Source organism: Megascapheus bottae, chromosome 36 (genome assembly GCF_031878675.1).
Source record: "Megascapheus bottae isolate mThoBot1 chromosome 36, mThoBot2.hap1, whole genome shotgun sequence".
In the NCBI taxonomy this organism is placed as follows: domain Eukaryota; kingdom Metazoa; phylum Chordata; class Mammalia; order Rodentia; family Geomyidae; genus Megascapheus; species Megascapheus bottae.
The window spans coordinates 2,128,265-2,144,051 of record NC_143544.1 but is presented as its reverse complement, the minus strand read 5'-3'; the positions used below and the strand labels follow the sequence as shown (position 1 = coordinate 2,144,051).

Sequence of the window (15,787 nt, the reverse complement as noted above, 5' to 3'; positions counted from 1 at the left end):
GCCCTCCGTAGATAGGGCTGGTCAGCCAGTACTGCATGTAATAGACAATTTTCTCTGTATCTTCTGGTACACATAGCAATTAGCTCAGTGTCCCTGAGTCTCGGTGCTGTTGTGGTAATATGTGAGTCTGAGGGTCACGGGATGCCCTCACCCAGTGCCAGACTCACGCAAACTCCCAGAATCTTCCTGCTGGACTGGCTAGTTCACTCTTTGTCTTCTTGTAAAGGATTCCTTGTAGTTTCCAGGATTTCTCCCCCATCCCCACCCCCCAGACATTATTAATGAAAGTAGGATAAGTGGCACCAGGTCACACAGAGTGCCATCTGCCTGCCTCTCCGGCTCTTTACCTGCCACCATGACAGCTCTGTGCTACTGCTCTCTCCCCATTTACAGGCGAGAGAACTGAAGTGCACAGAGGTAAAAGTAGCTGATTCAGGATCGCCCAGGTGGTAAGTGTCAGAGAAGGGGGTAGCAGGGCACACATGCTTCACAGACTTTGCACTTGTTCTCCACCTCCCTTCACAATGTGAGGTCCCCTGCCCCAGCCTGATCAGCCTCCCTCTGCCCTGGGTGTGCAGTTTGCGAGGACATTGGTAGCGACCCTGCCGTGCAGCCAATGCTCATCACTGATGCCAACTGGAGACAAGGTGTGAGTGGTGACCACTGCCTGCAGTGCTATGCTAAAGTGCCTGACCAGGGCCACAGTGAGGAAGGGGGCAGGGCCAAGAATTGAGACATCGAGACTCGGACTGCCCAGCTTAGTGCCTTACCAGGTCTGTACTATCACTCACTGTGTCTGTCACTTGGACCTCAGCTGCATTCAGTCTCCTTACGTTCCGAGTGGCTGTCCCTGCCCCCACAGCGTTTCCCGAGCACCGGCTCTGTCCCAGATACTGGAGTATATTCGTGTCACCAGATCAGGGAGATATTCTTGCCTTGAGACATGAGTCTCATGAGAGAGACAGGTCATTGTAACTCTTGGAGGTCTGCAGCAGTGAAGGCACAGAGTGTGGAGGTGTCGGTGAGGGGTTAAGAAGGGGGTTAGGAAAGGTTTCACCAAGAGCTGCCTGCAATGGGCTTTAAAATAGGAATAAGAGTTTGCTGCTTGGCTTTATTACACAAAGAATATGTGCACTGGCTCCTAACTAGAACCTCAGCTATTTGGGAGATGGAGATCAGGCCATCGCAGTTTGAAGCCAGCCTAGGGAATAAATTGGCAAGATACCATCTCAGTCAACAAGTCAGGAATGGTGGTTTAACTCCCAGCTTTGTGAGAGGCCACAGGTAGAAGGATGATGGTCTGAGGCTGGCCCAAAGAGTGAGACCTTACCTGAAAAGTAAAAAGCCGAAGAGTGCTGATGGGAGTGTGTGTGGTTCATGTAGAAAAGTGCCTGCCCTAGCAAGGGTGAGGCTTTGGAGTGCAAACCTCAGTAGTTAAAAAATAAATAAATAGGGACCAGGAGTTTGGCCTAGTGGTAGACTGCTTGCCTAGCGTGCACAAAGACCCAGGTTCGATTCTTTAGTACCACATATATAGAAAAAAGCCAGAAGTGCTGCTGAGGCTCAAGTGGTAGAGCTCTAGCCTTGAAAAAATCCAAGGACAGTGCTCAGACCCTGAGCTTAAGCCTAAGACTGGCAAATAAATAAATAAATAAATAAATAATAGCAAAGTATAGAAGTCACGGGGCAGAAAGCCCAGTCAACTGGAGTCAGACCTTAAAGATCTCAGGCTCCCCATTCTTGTACCCAGGCCACCTCCTGCGTGAGTTGTGATGCTTATGGATGGATGTCATCTTCTTAACAGTGGGGAGAATTACTGTTTTATTTATTGCATATTAAAAAGCCCATGTAGTTTCTAAGACAATTCAATGCTTGCCTATGCTGTATCTTTAACATATAACAGATAGCAACACTATTTAATAATCCATAAACCCTAAACCCCTGGAAGCAGCTTTGTCCTTGTTCCTTATTGCTTCATTTGCAAGGTCCCACCTCTTAGATCCTGCTGTTCTTGGAAACTCTAGAGACTAGTCTTAACTAATCTTTCCTTCCTTCCTCTGACCTGTCCTGCCTGCAACTGGGTGGGGGCGCAGGTGACTAACCCAGTTACTTCCCCTTGAGTCTGTTTTTCCTTCTTGTCTGAGGCCCTTTGGCAGATGACCTTGCTTGGATCTGGCCCCTGAGACGTTATCCTTCCACGCAGGTGGCAGCCCCTGGGCCCCACCATTGCCTAGGCCTAGCCATAGTGGATCTGGGTCTTCTGGTCTCTCTGCTGCTATCAGAGAAGCTAGAAGCCTGGACTTCATGTGCCTGTCTGCCCCCTCAACTGGCTTCTGGGCCTGTTGGTGTGGACAGAGGACCCCGTGTGTGACTTCTCAAGCACCCTTTTACTTTGTGAACTTAATATAAGTCTGTGCTCAGCAAATAAGATCTCTGACCTGACCTGTGGACAACCAGCTGCATTTGAGCCCTAGTTCTAGTGGCACAACTCCCTGGAGGGTGTTAATGGGCATTCCAAAGGCAATTTCATCACACAGGATTCCCATCCTAGCCACTGGCTTTGGGACACACCCTCCCTACGCTGTGACCTGGTCTCAGTTTCAAGTTGCTGCAGGTCCTGTGTCAGGCACTCAAGCGTGTTTCTGTCCACATCACAGGGATGTGCATATGTGCATGTACAGATGAGAATGGTCTCCCACTCGGCACCAGTAGCCCATGTACTGCTGAGAAAGTGTCCAGGGAGCTGTTGTCAAGGCTTTGGTGATACTCCTATCCTGGATTTCTACTATTTAATGTTTCAAAACATCACCAGCCTTTTTATTTTGTTCAGTCTTGGGGCTTGAACTCTGGGCCTGGGTGCTGTCCCTGAGCCCTTCAGCTCAAGGGTACTGCCCTATCTCTTGAGCTACAGTACCACTTCTGGTTTTCTGGTGGTTAATTGGAGATAGAGTCTCTTAGACTCTATCTGGTCTAGCTTTCAACTGTAATCCTCAGATCTCAGCCTCCTGAGTAGCTAGGATTATAGGCCTGAGCCACCAGTGCTCAGCTCATCAGCCATTTATTTAATTGAGTGGTGAGATGGGAAATTGGGTTTCCCGAGTCTGGAAATGTGCTGTCTCCCAAGTGGGACTGCTGGTTATTGGGCCTGCTTTCTTACCTCACGACCTTCTCCCTTTCCTAGGTACCTGTACCACGTGTTGACCAAAAACACCACCGTCACAGAACAGAACCGGAACCTGCTGGTGGAGACCATCCGATCTATCACTGAGATCCTGATCTGGGGGGACCAGAATGACAGCTCAGTATTCGAGTAAGGGCTTCGGGACTTCAGCTCTCTGACCCCGCCTCGTCCTTGAGCGTTTTGCCCAGGACTCACCGTGAGTCACCCTCACGATGCGGACTTGTGCACATTTTGTCCTGCCCGAGGATCTCGTGCCTTGGCTGTCCTTGAACCTCTATAGAGGCTAGCCAACAGTAACGAGTGATGGGAAGGAAGGAGTGTCGGGTAATTTTCCAGGTAGTGTCTCAGGATCGCCTAAAGGCAGAGGGAGCACCCTTCGTCGTGAGCTTGTAGGTGGACAGAAAGGCCCCGTCCCTGGCAGAGGCCACCTACAGAGCCGACTATGTGTGCGCGCGTGCGTGCGCGCGCACCTACTGAGAACCCAGCTCCATGCTGAGCTTCGAGGGGATAGTCAGGTGGTCTCTACCTTTCCTCAAGTGGAGGCCTCCCCAGTTTTGCTCAGGACCACCTGACTGGTAGGTGATGAAGGAGCAGCTTCACCAGTTCCAAGGCTCAGGAGGGGATTTCTCTACATCCTAATGCTCCCTAGGTGAGCAGGCCGAGGCCAGGTTCTTTGTTCCCCTGAGCCTCAGTTTCCATATTTTTCAAGGAAAGAGCAGAAGTCGTGTGTACTGCCTGACCCAGAGCAGGCATTCAGGGATTCAGGGTGGCGCCTGCATGGGCGACTGCGAAGACCAGACACCATGACCGGCCTCCCATAGGGTGTGTAGAGCTTAGTGAGGGGTGGTAGGGAACCTGTCTGATGGTGGGTGTGCCCACCTCGTGGTCTTCGTCCTAACGATGGATAGAGCCCGCTCACCGCCTGCTGGCCCAGCACTGGCATCCCTGGCTGGGACCAGTGCTCAGTTGCCCATCGGCCTCCCTGGAGGATGGCATCATGGGAACAGGGTGGTGGAGGCCCAGATTGCACAAGTACACCACACCATGTGTGTGGTATGTCTACCCCTGCTCCCCGGGCAGCCATCCACTGACTGCTTCCTGTTCTTTCCCCAGCTTCTTCCTGGAGAAGAACATGTTTGTGTTCTTCCTCAACATCCTGAGGCAGAAGTCAGGCCGCTACGTGTGTGTGCAGCTGCTGCAGACCTTGAACATCCTGTTCGAGAACATCAGTCACGAGACCTCGCTGTGTAAGCGCCATGTTTGATGTGGGCCTCACTCTGCGGGGCATTAGTGGGGCATGGCTTGGCGCAGTTCTGTGCATCTGTGTCTACCACGCACGGGGCTCAGCTCCGCGGCCCTAGCAAGGTAGCAGCGTCTGAGTGGCTGAATGGCAGCAGTGTGTTTTCTGTTTCACAGCTGGGTTCTGGTGAGAACTCTTAACTGGTTGGTAGACAGCTACGTCCCACCCAAGGCTGGGTAGTTGTGAAAGGGAAGAGAGTTGTTTGGCTCATGATGTTGGAGTCTGAGAAGTTTAAGATTGGGCAGGTACTTTTAGGCCTTGCATTACTTCAGCTCGTGGAAAGCGAGGACACTGTGTTATCCGCTCATGCAGCTGCACCCATCCCCAGACACCTCCCCTGGCCCACTCCCAGCACTGCCAGTGCAGCCACAGTAGCTACCTTCCCACCATGCAGTCCTTCCTCTGTGTGTGCAACGGCACCAGACAGTCCAGTCCCCCCCCCCAAAATACAGTCCCTTTGGGGGCGAGCACTGGGCATATGTATTTATTGGAGGCATAGTTCAGACTGTAACTTGGAGTGTACCCCTGTGTGACACTGAGGGGCTGGTAGTGTCCCCTCTATTGAGTGAGTCTGTCTTTCTTTCCTTCTTTCTTTCTTTTTCTTTTTCTTTTTCTTTCTTTCTTTCTTTCACTATCCCTAAGCTTCTTTTGCCCATGCCTAGCCCTCTATCACTTGAGCTACAGTGTCACTTCTGATTTTTTTCTGTTTATGCTGTACCGAGGAATTGAACTCAGGGCTTCATGCATGCTAGGCAAGCACTCTACCACTGAGCCACACTTCCTGCCCATGCTGAGCGACTTTTGAGTATCTGCCTTCCTTCTTCAAGGTTGTATATGGAAGAACCAGCCACCTAGGTACTAGTGGCTCATGCCTGCAATTCTGTCTACTCGAGAGGCTAAGATCTGAGGATAACTTTTCTAAGCCTGCCGAGGTAGGAAAGTCCCTGAGACCCTTATCTCATGGATAAGACTGTGGAGTTGTACTTCAAGTGTAGAGCACCAGCCTTGAGCAGAAAAAGCTAAAGGACAGCAACTAGGACCTGAGTTCGAATGAAAATGTCAGCAACAGAGGTAGCAGAGGGGTTTGTAAGGGTAAAATTTTCCCTGGGCTCCAGGCTTTAATTTGGCCTCCCAGACAGGGAGTTTTAGCCTCTGAAGTGGGTGCCTGCCCTCTCTAAGCCCAGCTGGTTGTCGGTGACTGTGCCCAGAGCCAGGGCCAGAGGTATCCTTATTTGAACAGCAAAGGAGGCCGGAGCATGTGAGGGTGTCTGTCCAGGAGAATTGCTCAGTTGTCCTCAGGGGAACTTAGCTCATGGTCTTCCCCAAATGGTCCAAGATGGCCACACCAAGCCTAGGAAGAGGATGAATGTCTTCTATCAGAGGCAGGCCCTGCCCCTGGGACAGGATGGAAGAAAGTTGGAAGTGTCTGGGTGGAAGGTAAAGCCCCAGGCTGGTTTCCCGCAGGAGAGCCAGGGCCTGTGGTTCATAGAAGCGGCCACTAGGTGGAGCTGCTGTGCCACCGATATCCTCATGCTTCCCATAACCGCAGGTTGACAGATGAGGGCTGATTCATGGCTCCCAGCGTGGTTTCCCGTGTTACCAGCTTCTGTTTCACTGGATATGAAACTAATGTGGTTTCTGACTTGAGAGGGGAAGACTCAGCTTGTGGCACGGGCCCAGGACTCAGACCAGCTCGTAGAGGAGCAGCTGGGGAGGACAGGGGCTCCAGGAGAGAGCCCGGGGCCAAGCTCATCACCTTTAAGTCTTGTCTCTGGTAGTCTACCCTTTCTCCCTCCCTCCCTCCCTCCTTTCCTTCCTTCCTTCCTTCCTTCCTTCCTTCCTTCCTTCCTTCCTTCCTTCCTTCCTTTTTTTTCCTTCCTTCCTTCCTTCTTTTTTCCCTCCCTCCCTCCCACCTTGATAGTACTGGAATTAGAACACAAGGCCTCAGCTTTACTAAGTTGTACTTTCATTTCATTAGGTTCTAGGAGCTTTTTAATTTCTTATTTTTCATTTCTTCAATGGTCCATTGGTATTTTACAATGTTTCTCAGTCTCCATGTGGTCTGATAGAACATAGGAAGTTTTTTTCACAACCCCAGTGCTCCTGATCTCAGCCTTCCGCACAGCTAGGATTACAGGCACAAGCCACTGGCACCTGCTTTAATTTAAAAACAACAAAACAAATGCAGAAAGTCCAGTTTTTGTAGCATCCCTCCTGGACACCACCTCTCGGGTGCCATCTTGTCTTGCTGTTCCTAGCTTCCGGTCCTCTCAGATCTCACAGTCCTCCGTGTGGCCTCCAGGTGTGGTTTACCAGCTGTGTCTTGCTGTGCTAGCCTAACACATCTACCTGATGGGCACGTAGGGACATTCGAGCTTCTCACTATTACAAGGGGCCATCATCCATCTGGTGCCTGCTGGCTGGGTGACCTAAGTGACAGGCCCTACCTATGGACCCACAGGGTGAGGATAGTGGAAAGATCCCAGCTGAACAATAGAACCCCTCCCCTGCCACGTGGTCGCCCATCACCCATAGGGCTACCGCTTGGAGGCCCTGAAAGAGTCCCATGGCCAGCAGGTGAAATCCGTGGCCGGTCCCCATCCCCGGTGCCCCTGAGGCACTCAGGACTACACCTGGTATGATGCCATGCCGCCGGCCATGGAGGAAGCCACCACAGTTCACCCCAGGGCCCCCCAAGACATCTCAACAGACTTTTCTCCTGTCTCCTGTGCCCGCCTCCCACACGGTGGCACAAAGAAAAGAAGTGCTTCAGGCATCGGACTCGCCCGACGGCTTGCCACTCTGGCCTCCAGGAGAAGTAGCTTGTGCCTTGACCATCCAAAGAATGGAAGGCAGGAAGCCAGACAGGAGGACGAGGGACAGCTAGCACACACTCAGATGTGCAAATGGGGCAGATTTTTGTAGAGTGGTTTGTGAGAAAGCCATTAAACTTTGCCAACAGTGGAAAGACATTTAAGATGATTGCCTTTGAATTTTGTAGTGACATATGTGTGCGCATGTGTAGTCGGTAATTTCTTTGCTGGCTCAGTTAGCAGGTCTGAGTGCGCTCCCATGGTCCTTTGCTTGTGACTGGCACCCTTTGCCCCTCTCTTGCAGCGTGAATTTGACCCTTTGGTTTTGCTTTTTTTTCCTAGATTATTTGCTGTCGAATAATTATGTAAATTCAATTATTGTCCATAAATTTGACTTTTCTGATGAGGAGATTATGGCGTATTATATATCGTTCCTGAAAACACTTTCACTGAAGCTCAACAACCACACTGTCCACTTCTTTTACAACGAGGTAAGGAGTACCAGCAGGGCCCACAGGGGATAAACCTAAGCCCTGCACAGCAGCGCCTCCTGTCTGTCAAGTTTGTCCTGTGTTCACAAAGAATGTATGTGCTGTTTCAGTTCGGGTGCTTAAAATGTTTGTGTTTGACAAACTCCCATTCCACTGTCCTCTAACATTCAGTCTGTGCCAGAGCCTGCCCATGGCTGTATAACTTTCTGCTACTTTTCTCATTTTAGCACACCAATGACTTCGCTCTGTACACAGAAGCCATCAAATTTTTCAATCACCCTGAAAGCATGGTTCGAATTGCTGTAAGAACCATAACTTTGAATGTCTATAAAGGTAAGCTTCCTGCCGGGCTGCTCTCTGATGGGCCAGAGTCCTCACTCCTGTGGCCTGCATGCATGCATGCCTACAGTTCTCTGCCAGTAACCAGGAAGCTCACATGTGTCCTAAGCCATGGCTGCTTGCTTCCCCAAATCCCTGTTGTCACGGCTCACATAGGTGCTGCTCCCTCACAAAGCCTGCCCCCCCCCTTCTCCCCCACCACCCTTTCTACCCCCCCTCCCCGCCCCTGCATGCTGTGGTCTTACTCCATGCTGCTACTTGGAAATCAGATGTCCTGAGGGGCATGTGGGATTGGGAATGGCCATGTTAAAACTAGATAAGGCAGAGGTGTCTTTTAAATGGTAGATTTAAAAGTCTGTTTTAGCTTGTATACTTCAGTGCAACTTGGGGGTAGTTTACTTTATGAAGGTATTTTCTACTGTGACCAGCAGGGGGCAGTATTGCATTTTCTGACCAGCTGTAAGGGCCTGCACTGACAAATCCTTAGAGATGTCAGTATCCTAGACCTTGCCTGCAGTAGAGAGCCCGCCCTGGCGCCCTGGGCCCTGAGGCATCTGAAACTGGAACTGGCCCATCAAGACCTTTTATTTGTCCTCACCGGGGTGGAGCTGGGTCCCCATTGTCTCCTGGAGGAGTCAGGGTGTTACTGTGAAGTTGAACCCCACTTAGGGAGGGAGGCCAGCTCTTCCAGTTATGCTCTTCCAGGGATGGCAAACTGAATCCAGGCCTCTGACCCTTTTTAATTGGTTTAGATGGTTCTGGGGAGAGAAAAAAGAAGAAAGGCTAATATTTAAAACTTGGACGATGCTCAAATTCCTCTTTGGGCCCTCTCCAAATGCAGTCTCTTCTTTCCTTTCATGGCTTTTCTTTCACTTTCACACAAACTTACTCACAAACTTACTCTGTTTATTTTTTTTCTCTGTTTATTTTTAACAATAGTAATAAATAAACATTGAGAGAAGTCAAAGACGGTCTGGATTTTGACTGGAAAGCAGAATGCTTTCGGCCATCTGGGCCTGCCGTGGGTCAGGCAGGGCAGGCAGGGGTCAGCTGGTGCTGTGAGGCAGATGCCCCTCTTAGGGTCCGGGCTCCAACTCCCCAGTTTATACACAGGGCACCTGGCTTAACTCACTGGGCCACCAGCCAGCCTGGGTGGCCTCTTGAGTTTGTGACTCTGGTCCAAGCATGGTTGGTTCACTGCCCTCTGCCCTCTGCCTCCCTCTGTTTTCTCTTGTTCTCTCTCTTCTAACCTGTCTCTTTTGGTTTAGATGCCTCCTGCCCTGGCTGTCTGTCCCTCTGGGCGGCTGTTTCACCTTCCCAGTTCCTAACCCTGTTAACTGTTGTCTGTTTTTTGCCTTTCCTCCAATGACGACTCCCGTCCTTACCCAGTGTCATGTAAGTTATTAACCGCGGGTTTCCGCTTTGTTCGCTCACACTTACTCCAGACAACTTGCATGACAGGCGCTGTCACTGCCCAGCGCACTAGACTTGTTTAACCACTCTTTTATTTTCTTAATTGGAAGACTAGCATAAGAACTGCCTTGATGACTCTAGTTTTATGAATAAGATAAATATTTTCAAGGGTTTCCAGGAAAGACAGACAATTTTGGAGTATAGCAGAGGGCTTTTTCATTGTGGTTCTTTTGATTTTGTATTTGTTTTTCAGTCTCCCCTATGTTATTTTTAGTAAATAACTACACTGATTTTTTTTTTTCCTCCTCCTTTTCTTTCTGTGACTGTTCCCAGTGGATAACCAGGCCATGCTACATTATATCAGAGATAAAACTGCCGTTCCTTATTTCTCCAACCTGGTCTGGTTCATTGGGAGCCACGTGATCGAACTTGACAACTGTGTGCAAACAGATGAGGAGTAAGTGGGCCTGGGGGGTGGGGCGGTGGGGGAGAGCTCACTGTCCATGGAGGGAAGCCAAGGGGAGATCACCCGCCTGCCTGAGGAGGCGGAGCAGAGACCACCAAGCTACCAAGGGCCCTGTGCAGGCTTGACAGTGGTGGAAGGCGGGAACCCTCACTTCTTCCTCTAGGAGGGTGGGAAGCACAAGATGCAGTTACTCAGAGATGAGGATGGATGCACAAAGTATCTGTCCAGTGTGGTAGCATTCAGGGAGGAAGCAGGAGATAGAGCAGAGCCCTGGGTAAGCCTCAGATGTGCCTTGCTGAAGTGGGAGGCAGCCACAGAGCCCCTCAGAGCGTGATCAGGAGGAACAGATCCCTAGGTATTGTCCAGGAGTAGGGTGGGGGATGGGAGCCTGTTCATGAGCCACTGCTCTATCCCAAAGGGGGCAGAACATTCTAAGAATTCATTGTGAGGGGAGTTGGACGGTTGTGAATATACTAAAGCACTGGGGCTGCGTTGTAGCTCTGTGGTTGAGTGATTGTGTAGCATAGGTGAAGCCCTGCCAGGGGCTGAATTCAGCACTGCAGAGAACAGGTAAACGTGTTCAGGGTTGCACACGGCACTGGGGTGGGTTTTATGGTATGTGAACTGTTCTACCTGGAGGGATCTGGAAATCTGACACACCCCAAAGAGGGAATTCTCACTCTTAGGCTCTGCTGGCCTTTGCACTACATCCGCCACTGCCACCTCTCCTGTGCCTGGGAGGCCCTTCCCATTGTCCCTGCCTCCACTATCTACCGGCCCTGGCACCTTCTCCCCCTGTGGCACAACCACAAAGGCCAAAAAAAGGAGACATTGCCAGATAAGGCGAAGTCTGCCTCAGCTGAGAAGCAGGGCCCAGAACCCTGAACAATAGGATAGCTTCACCATGCCTGGGGTCTGGACAAAAGGGGGTGAGCCAGTTGGGGTGCTAGCTAGAGTGGACAGGGCATTTGGGGAAACAGGAACCTCTGTGGACACAAACAGGCCGGAGCACTTGGCAGCAGTTGGGGGGGTGGCAGTGGTCCTTATCTGAGCTGAGGAGGTAGAGGTGTTCTAGCAGGGGGTAGGGCTGGCTGCAGAAAGGGTGTGGGTCAGCTGACCAATAGGACTTTACGTTGACACCTACGTATATGTTACTTTGACTGTTTAAAAAAGTGAGCTGCGTTAACTAGACAGGGTTCCCCAGTATGTTCTGGGGGTGGGGGTTGTGAGTACTGCATGTGAATTCTGAGGGGTGGTGTTAGCATTGCTCGTGAATTCTGAGTGTCTCAGGCTGCTCCTTTGCTCAGGCCTCATAACATGGTGGCTGCATAGGGTTCCAGTCTCTCTTTACAACCTGAAGCATTTTAACTGGCCAGGATTTATGGCTCCACTACTTGTGCTCGTTGCCTAGTGATAACCCTTTGGCAGTGGTTTACTTACTTCCAGAGCTTAGCTGGTTTTTAAAGTTTGTGTACCCTATTTACTCGAGGCTAGACCTATGGGGTGACTTGTACAGAGGACCTTAGAGGAGGGGCAGGAGTCCCCTATAAGAGGTTGTGGTGGACCTGTCCATTTTCCTTTTGCGTACCAGTGGGACAAGATTGAGTTGTCTGAGCTAGGGTAGGAACCCTGGTGTGGTAGAGGTCTCAGGCCACTGGCTTCAGGCCCTGCTCGCAGCCCAGGCTGAGGTGGTCATTCTCATGGCAGGCACCGCAATCGGGGGAAACTGAGTGATCTGGTAGCCGAGCATCTGGACCACCTGCATTATCTCAATGACATCCTGATCATCAACTGTGAGTTCCTCAACGATGTGCTCACCGACCACCTGCTCAACCGGCTCTTCCTGCCGCTCTACGTGTACTCTCTGGAGAACCCCGACAAGGTGCACGGCCCTCCAGCCTGACGCGCGTCGACCTTGCACCTGAGTCCCTCCTTCCCTTCCTTTTCCAGACAGAGGAGCCATAAAAGTGAAGGCTAGGTCTCCCACTTGGGCAGAAAGCCCAGCCATTAGGCTTCCGGGGTGCACTCCCTTTCTTTATTTGAGATGATGGGATGGAGGCCAAGCCTGCAGGGAAACCGGCACAGGGGACAGGATCCTCGGAAGCTATGGCTGTTGAGTCCTCTGTGGGAACGGAGAGGGTCACATGCCAAGGGCTTGGCTTCCTTCCCATTAAGGGCTTTGGTCCACTGGGTCTTCTGTCCCTATTACCTGCTCCCACGGGCCTCTGAGTACTTTCCACATGAAGTGCTCCCTCAGGGAGGGAGGCCTTTGACCATCCTGCAGTTACCTCACTAGGGGATGACGCAGAAGCCTCAGTGGGAGGCAGGACAACCACAGGTCACCCTGCAAAGGGCTTCCACGCATGTGTCCAAGGGCTGGCCTTTCCTATTTGGAGGTGGAATGGGGAATTCTTGCTGTAGATCAGTATAGTAAAAGAAAGTTGTAACCTTAATGAGCTCTCCTAGAGCAGCTCCAGTGGCCTTGCAAAGCCTGGGAGCTGCATTTCAGGCCCGGCCTTTCCCCCTGGCAAGGTAGTAGTTTCTCCTAAGCTGTTGTTTCTCCACCTGCAAAATAGGGCCCAAAAAATCCACACCCTCTCCTCCACAGTTACTGGTAGATTGAACACTTTTAAGCTTGAGGGGAGCTGTTTTAAATCCAAAGGCCCTGAATTAGCCCCTCCTTATATTTTGAAGCTTGCTTTCAGTCTTGGGGACCTCTGCTCTGGGCCCCCAGTATCTAGCTAGGGACGGTAGCCTTCCTAGTTACTTAGAAGTAAGCCCCTCTTGGGTTAGCTGCCAAGCTCACCAAGTGGCGAGGTGTTGCTTCGAGGACATGTCGGAGGGCCAGCCTGTACTTGTCTTTTGACTAGCATCAGGAAAGAGTAGGAAGGAGCAGGGGGAGCCCTGGGCCAGAGCACCCTCGTTTACACTGATAGCTTTTGTAACCTGCATCTCTCTTTCTAACCATCCACTAGGGAGGCGAACGCCCCAAAATCAGCTTGCCGGTGTCCCTCTATCTTCTGTCACAGGTATGTTTGCTTCCTCACCAACACCCCAGATTCATTTGGGGAATCAGTGAATGCACAGGTCGTGCACAATTTCTGTGTCCTCTATCTTAAAACTATAAGAAGAAAGCAGTGTTCTGTTTTCTAGCCATAGAAGTGGCTGGACCTTCCTCCTGACGGGATGGAAATTTAGAGAAATGAACAATAAATGCGGCCGTTGGGTAGTTGGCCAGTTGGTTTTCACATGGAGGCTGAGATTCTCAAAGCAGCGAGGGCATGCTCAGCATACCAGGAAGTGGAGGCCTTTTTGGCTTTTATTCAAGATGTTTTGAAATGAGCCCCAAAGGGCTGGGCCACAGTGTGTCACACAGCAACCTTGGTTTAAGAAATGGAGCTGCTCCAAAAGGGTTTGGTTGTGGCCCCCTTTCAGATTACCTTTGGCAAGGTGTCCACGCCCAGATTTGTGCCTCCAGCTCTCCTTGAACAACTCTGTTCCTTTCTGGCAGTTATGTACTATGTACGAAAAGGAAAAAAACTCCATGGAGACCGAGTTACATAACTTTAAAAACATTTTTATTACTAGCAGTCCAGACTCACAGGCCATCTCATTAGACTGTCAAGTAGTCAAATGTTCGACTAAGAGCTCCAATTCACTTCTGCGGTGGCTCCACTATTGATTAGCTTAGATGAGAGGCCAGCCTTCCAGCCGGATCCCCTGCCCTTTTCAGTTTGGAAGGAGACTGGCTTCCACTGGCCTAAGAAGAAAGCCTCAGACCCCACCTTCTCTAGCCCTGGGCCGACTGGGATCTGGATGTGGCCTGACCAGCTCTGGAAGCTATTTGCCTAGTGCCCACTCTGTCTGAATGCCCTTCTGTGTGTCAGAGCTCAGCTCAGCTCCAGCCTCTCCTGGCAGCCCTTCTGCATCTCCCGCTGGGGATTCTGGGAGTCTGACAGGACCTGAGTAGGCCAGCTGTTCAGCCATGCGGTCCTGTAGAAAACATCCCGGGGACCTCTCCCACTGCCACATTGCACGCATGGGCAGGAACTCCTGTGAGAAGGATGACTGCTAGCCCCTTGTTCCTTTGCTGGGAGCATGTGCATGTCTTCTTGGCAGTGGAGCAGTGGCACAGGTGAGATCTCCTCTGTCCGTGTCATGCAGAAAGCCTAGATCCTGTACAAAGGCCTCTTGTAAAGATGACAGTCTTGAGTCCTTCCTCCCCTCCCCTTTTGCCTGGCTTATCGTGTGGCCTAAATGTGGGAAAATCCCAGTCAGGTTTCAGTCCTGTGTCCTCCAAGCAACAGAATCCTCACTGATCATAAGCACAGCTGGCAAAACCCAGGAAGTTCACATCCATAATATTAATTTGGTATGCCAGGTAATGCTGTCCCCTGCCACCAAACAATGACAGTGTGGCGTGGACAGTCTGGCATGCGTACACTTCCATGTCATGAGTGAGCATAAGCAGCCCCCTCCTCTGTCCCTGCTACAAGGCTGAGAAATGGGCACTTGGCGGGTGTGCACCGGATGCTCATAAAGCCAATGAAGGATCGCAGGGCGCCCTTGCGCCGAGGGCAACAAGGGATACCAGTGGATTGAGTGTGTATGTTTTGTGGCCATGTAAAATGTGGCAGTAATTTGGCCACCATGAATGCGAGAAGAACCATCATGATTGTTTCGAATGTCTGAGTGTCTGCCCAGCGCACTGGATCACATTTACTACTGGCATACACACATGGACAGGTGATGACAAGACAGTCTGGGCTAGTGAGGGCCTCGGGCTGTTTCAAAAACTGCCCCTTTGTCTTGTTTATTCTACCTGACTTACATTTATTTATTTATTTGGATATATATTCCTTTTATCCCAACATTAGCAATATCACCCAAAGGAGGGTCTCCCATGGGCATGCAATTTCATCCCCCAGAGACTGCCAGGGTTGGTTTCTGCCTATTATATATAAAATATCATGTGTAATATATTTATGTATAATCTGATACTATATATAACATCCTTTTTAATAAAAATTTTGTTTTTTTTAGTACAAAGCTAAACCATTAAGCTAGCTTTCTTTTTACCAAGTATCTTGTCTGTCCCCAGAGACTATTATTTCTCTAGAGATCTCTGCCCCTAGAGGCACTGGTCAAGGTCTGGAGATAATCTTAGTTGTCCTGACTGGCAGAGGTGTGATCCTGGCCTCCCGTGGGGCGTAGTCAAGGGTGCTGTCAAGAGTCCTGTATTACATAGGTAGGACAGCCCCCTCCACAAAGCCCCAGGGCATCACCATTGCCTGGCCTACCCTGCTCTCTGCATGGTGAGAGGCCCAAACCTGAGCACATTCTACAGAAGGGTAGACACACTTCCTGCTGTGCCCATTGGTGCTGGTATGTTGGTGTGTTGGGGTGTCGGGGCCACTCTGCAGGGTAGTCTGGAGCCCCTGATTCCTAACACCCCTCCTCTGAACCTTGGCACCAGGGTGGGGAGTGGCCCCATAGACAGTCCAGAGCCTGGTACGTTCATGCTGGCCTCGAGCTGTTATGGCTTTTTTTCCCTAGTTCCCATACCTGTGACACTGCCATGAAATCCCAAGTGTGAGGTAGGAACTGAACAGTTCCAGTGACAAGCAGGATCTCCGGTGCCTTTCTGTATAGTGGAAGCTTTGGGACAAAGGTTTCTGGTTTTATCATAATTGAGTTTGACAGAAAGGAAGGCGTGTGCTTCTTTAGCCATTTCTTTTTCCACTCTGACTAGAGTTGGCTTACCCCAGCCAGAAGGGACAATCT

At 50.7% G+C, this 15,787-nt stretch overlaps 1 protein-coding gene across 8 annotated transcripts in view; it reads left to right on the top strand.

The window, feature by feature from the left end:
- Window positions 1-15,787, top strand: part of Clec16a (C-type lectin domain containing 16A) — a 132,271-nt gene that overhangs the window by 6,663 nt on the left and 109,821 nt on the right. For all 8 annotated transcript variants that reach the window (XM_090324612.1, XM_090324611.1, XM_090324610.1 and 5 more), the window contains exons 2-8: window positions 3,182-3,310; window positions 4,295-4,428; window positions 7,637-7,785; window positions 8,013-8,118; window positions 9,871-9,994; window positions 11,711-11,885; window positions 12,979-13,032. In XM_090324612.1, coding sequence (XP_090180738.1) covers window positions 3,182-3,310; window positions 4,295-4,428; window positions 7,637-7,785; window positions 8,013-8,118; window positions 9,871-9,994; window positions 11,711-11,885; window positions 12,979-13,032 — 871 coding nt within the window. The remainder of the gene's footprint in view (window positions 1-3,181; window positions 3,311-4,294; window positions 4,429-7,636; window positions 7,786-8,012; window positions 8,119-9,870; window positions 9,995-11,710; window positions 11,886-12,978; window positions 13,033-15,787) is intronic.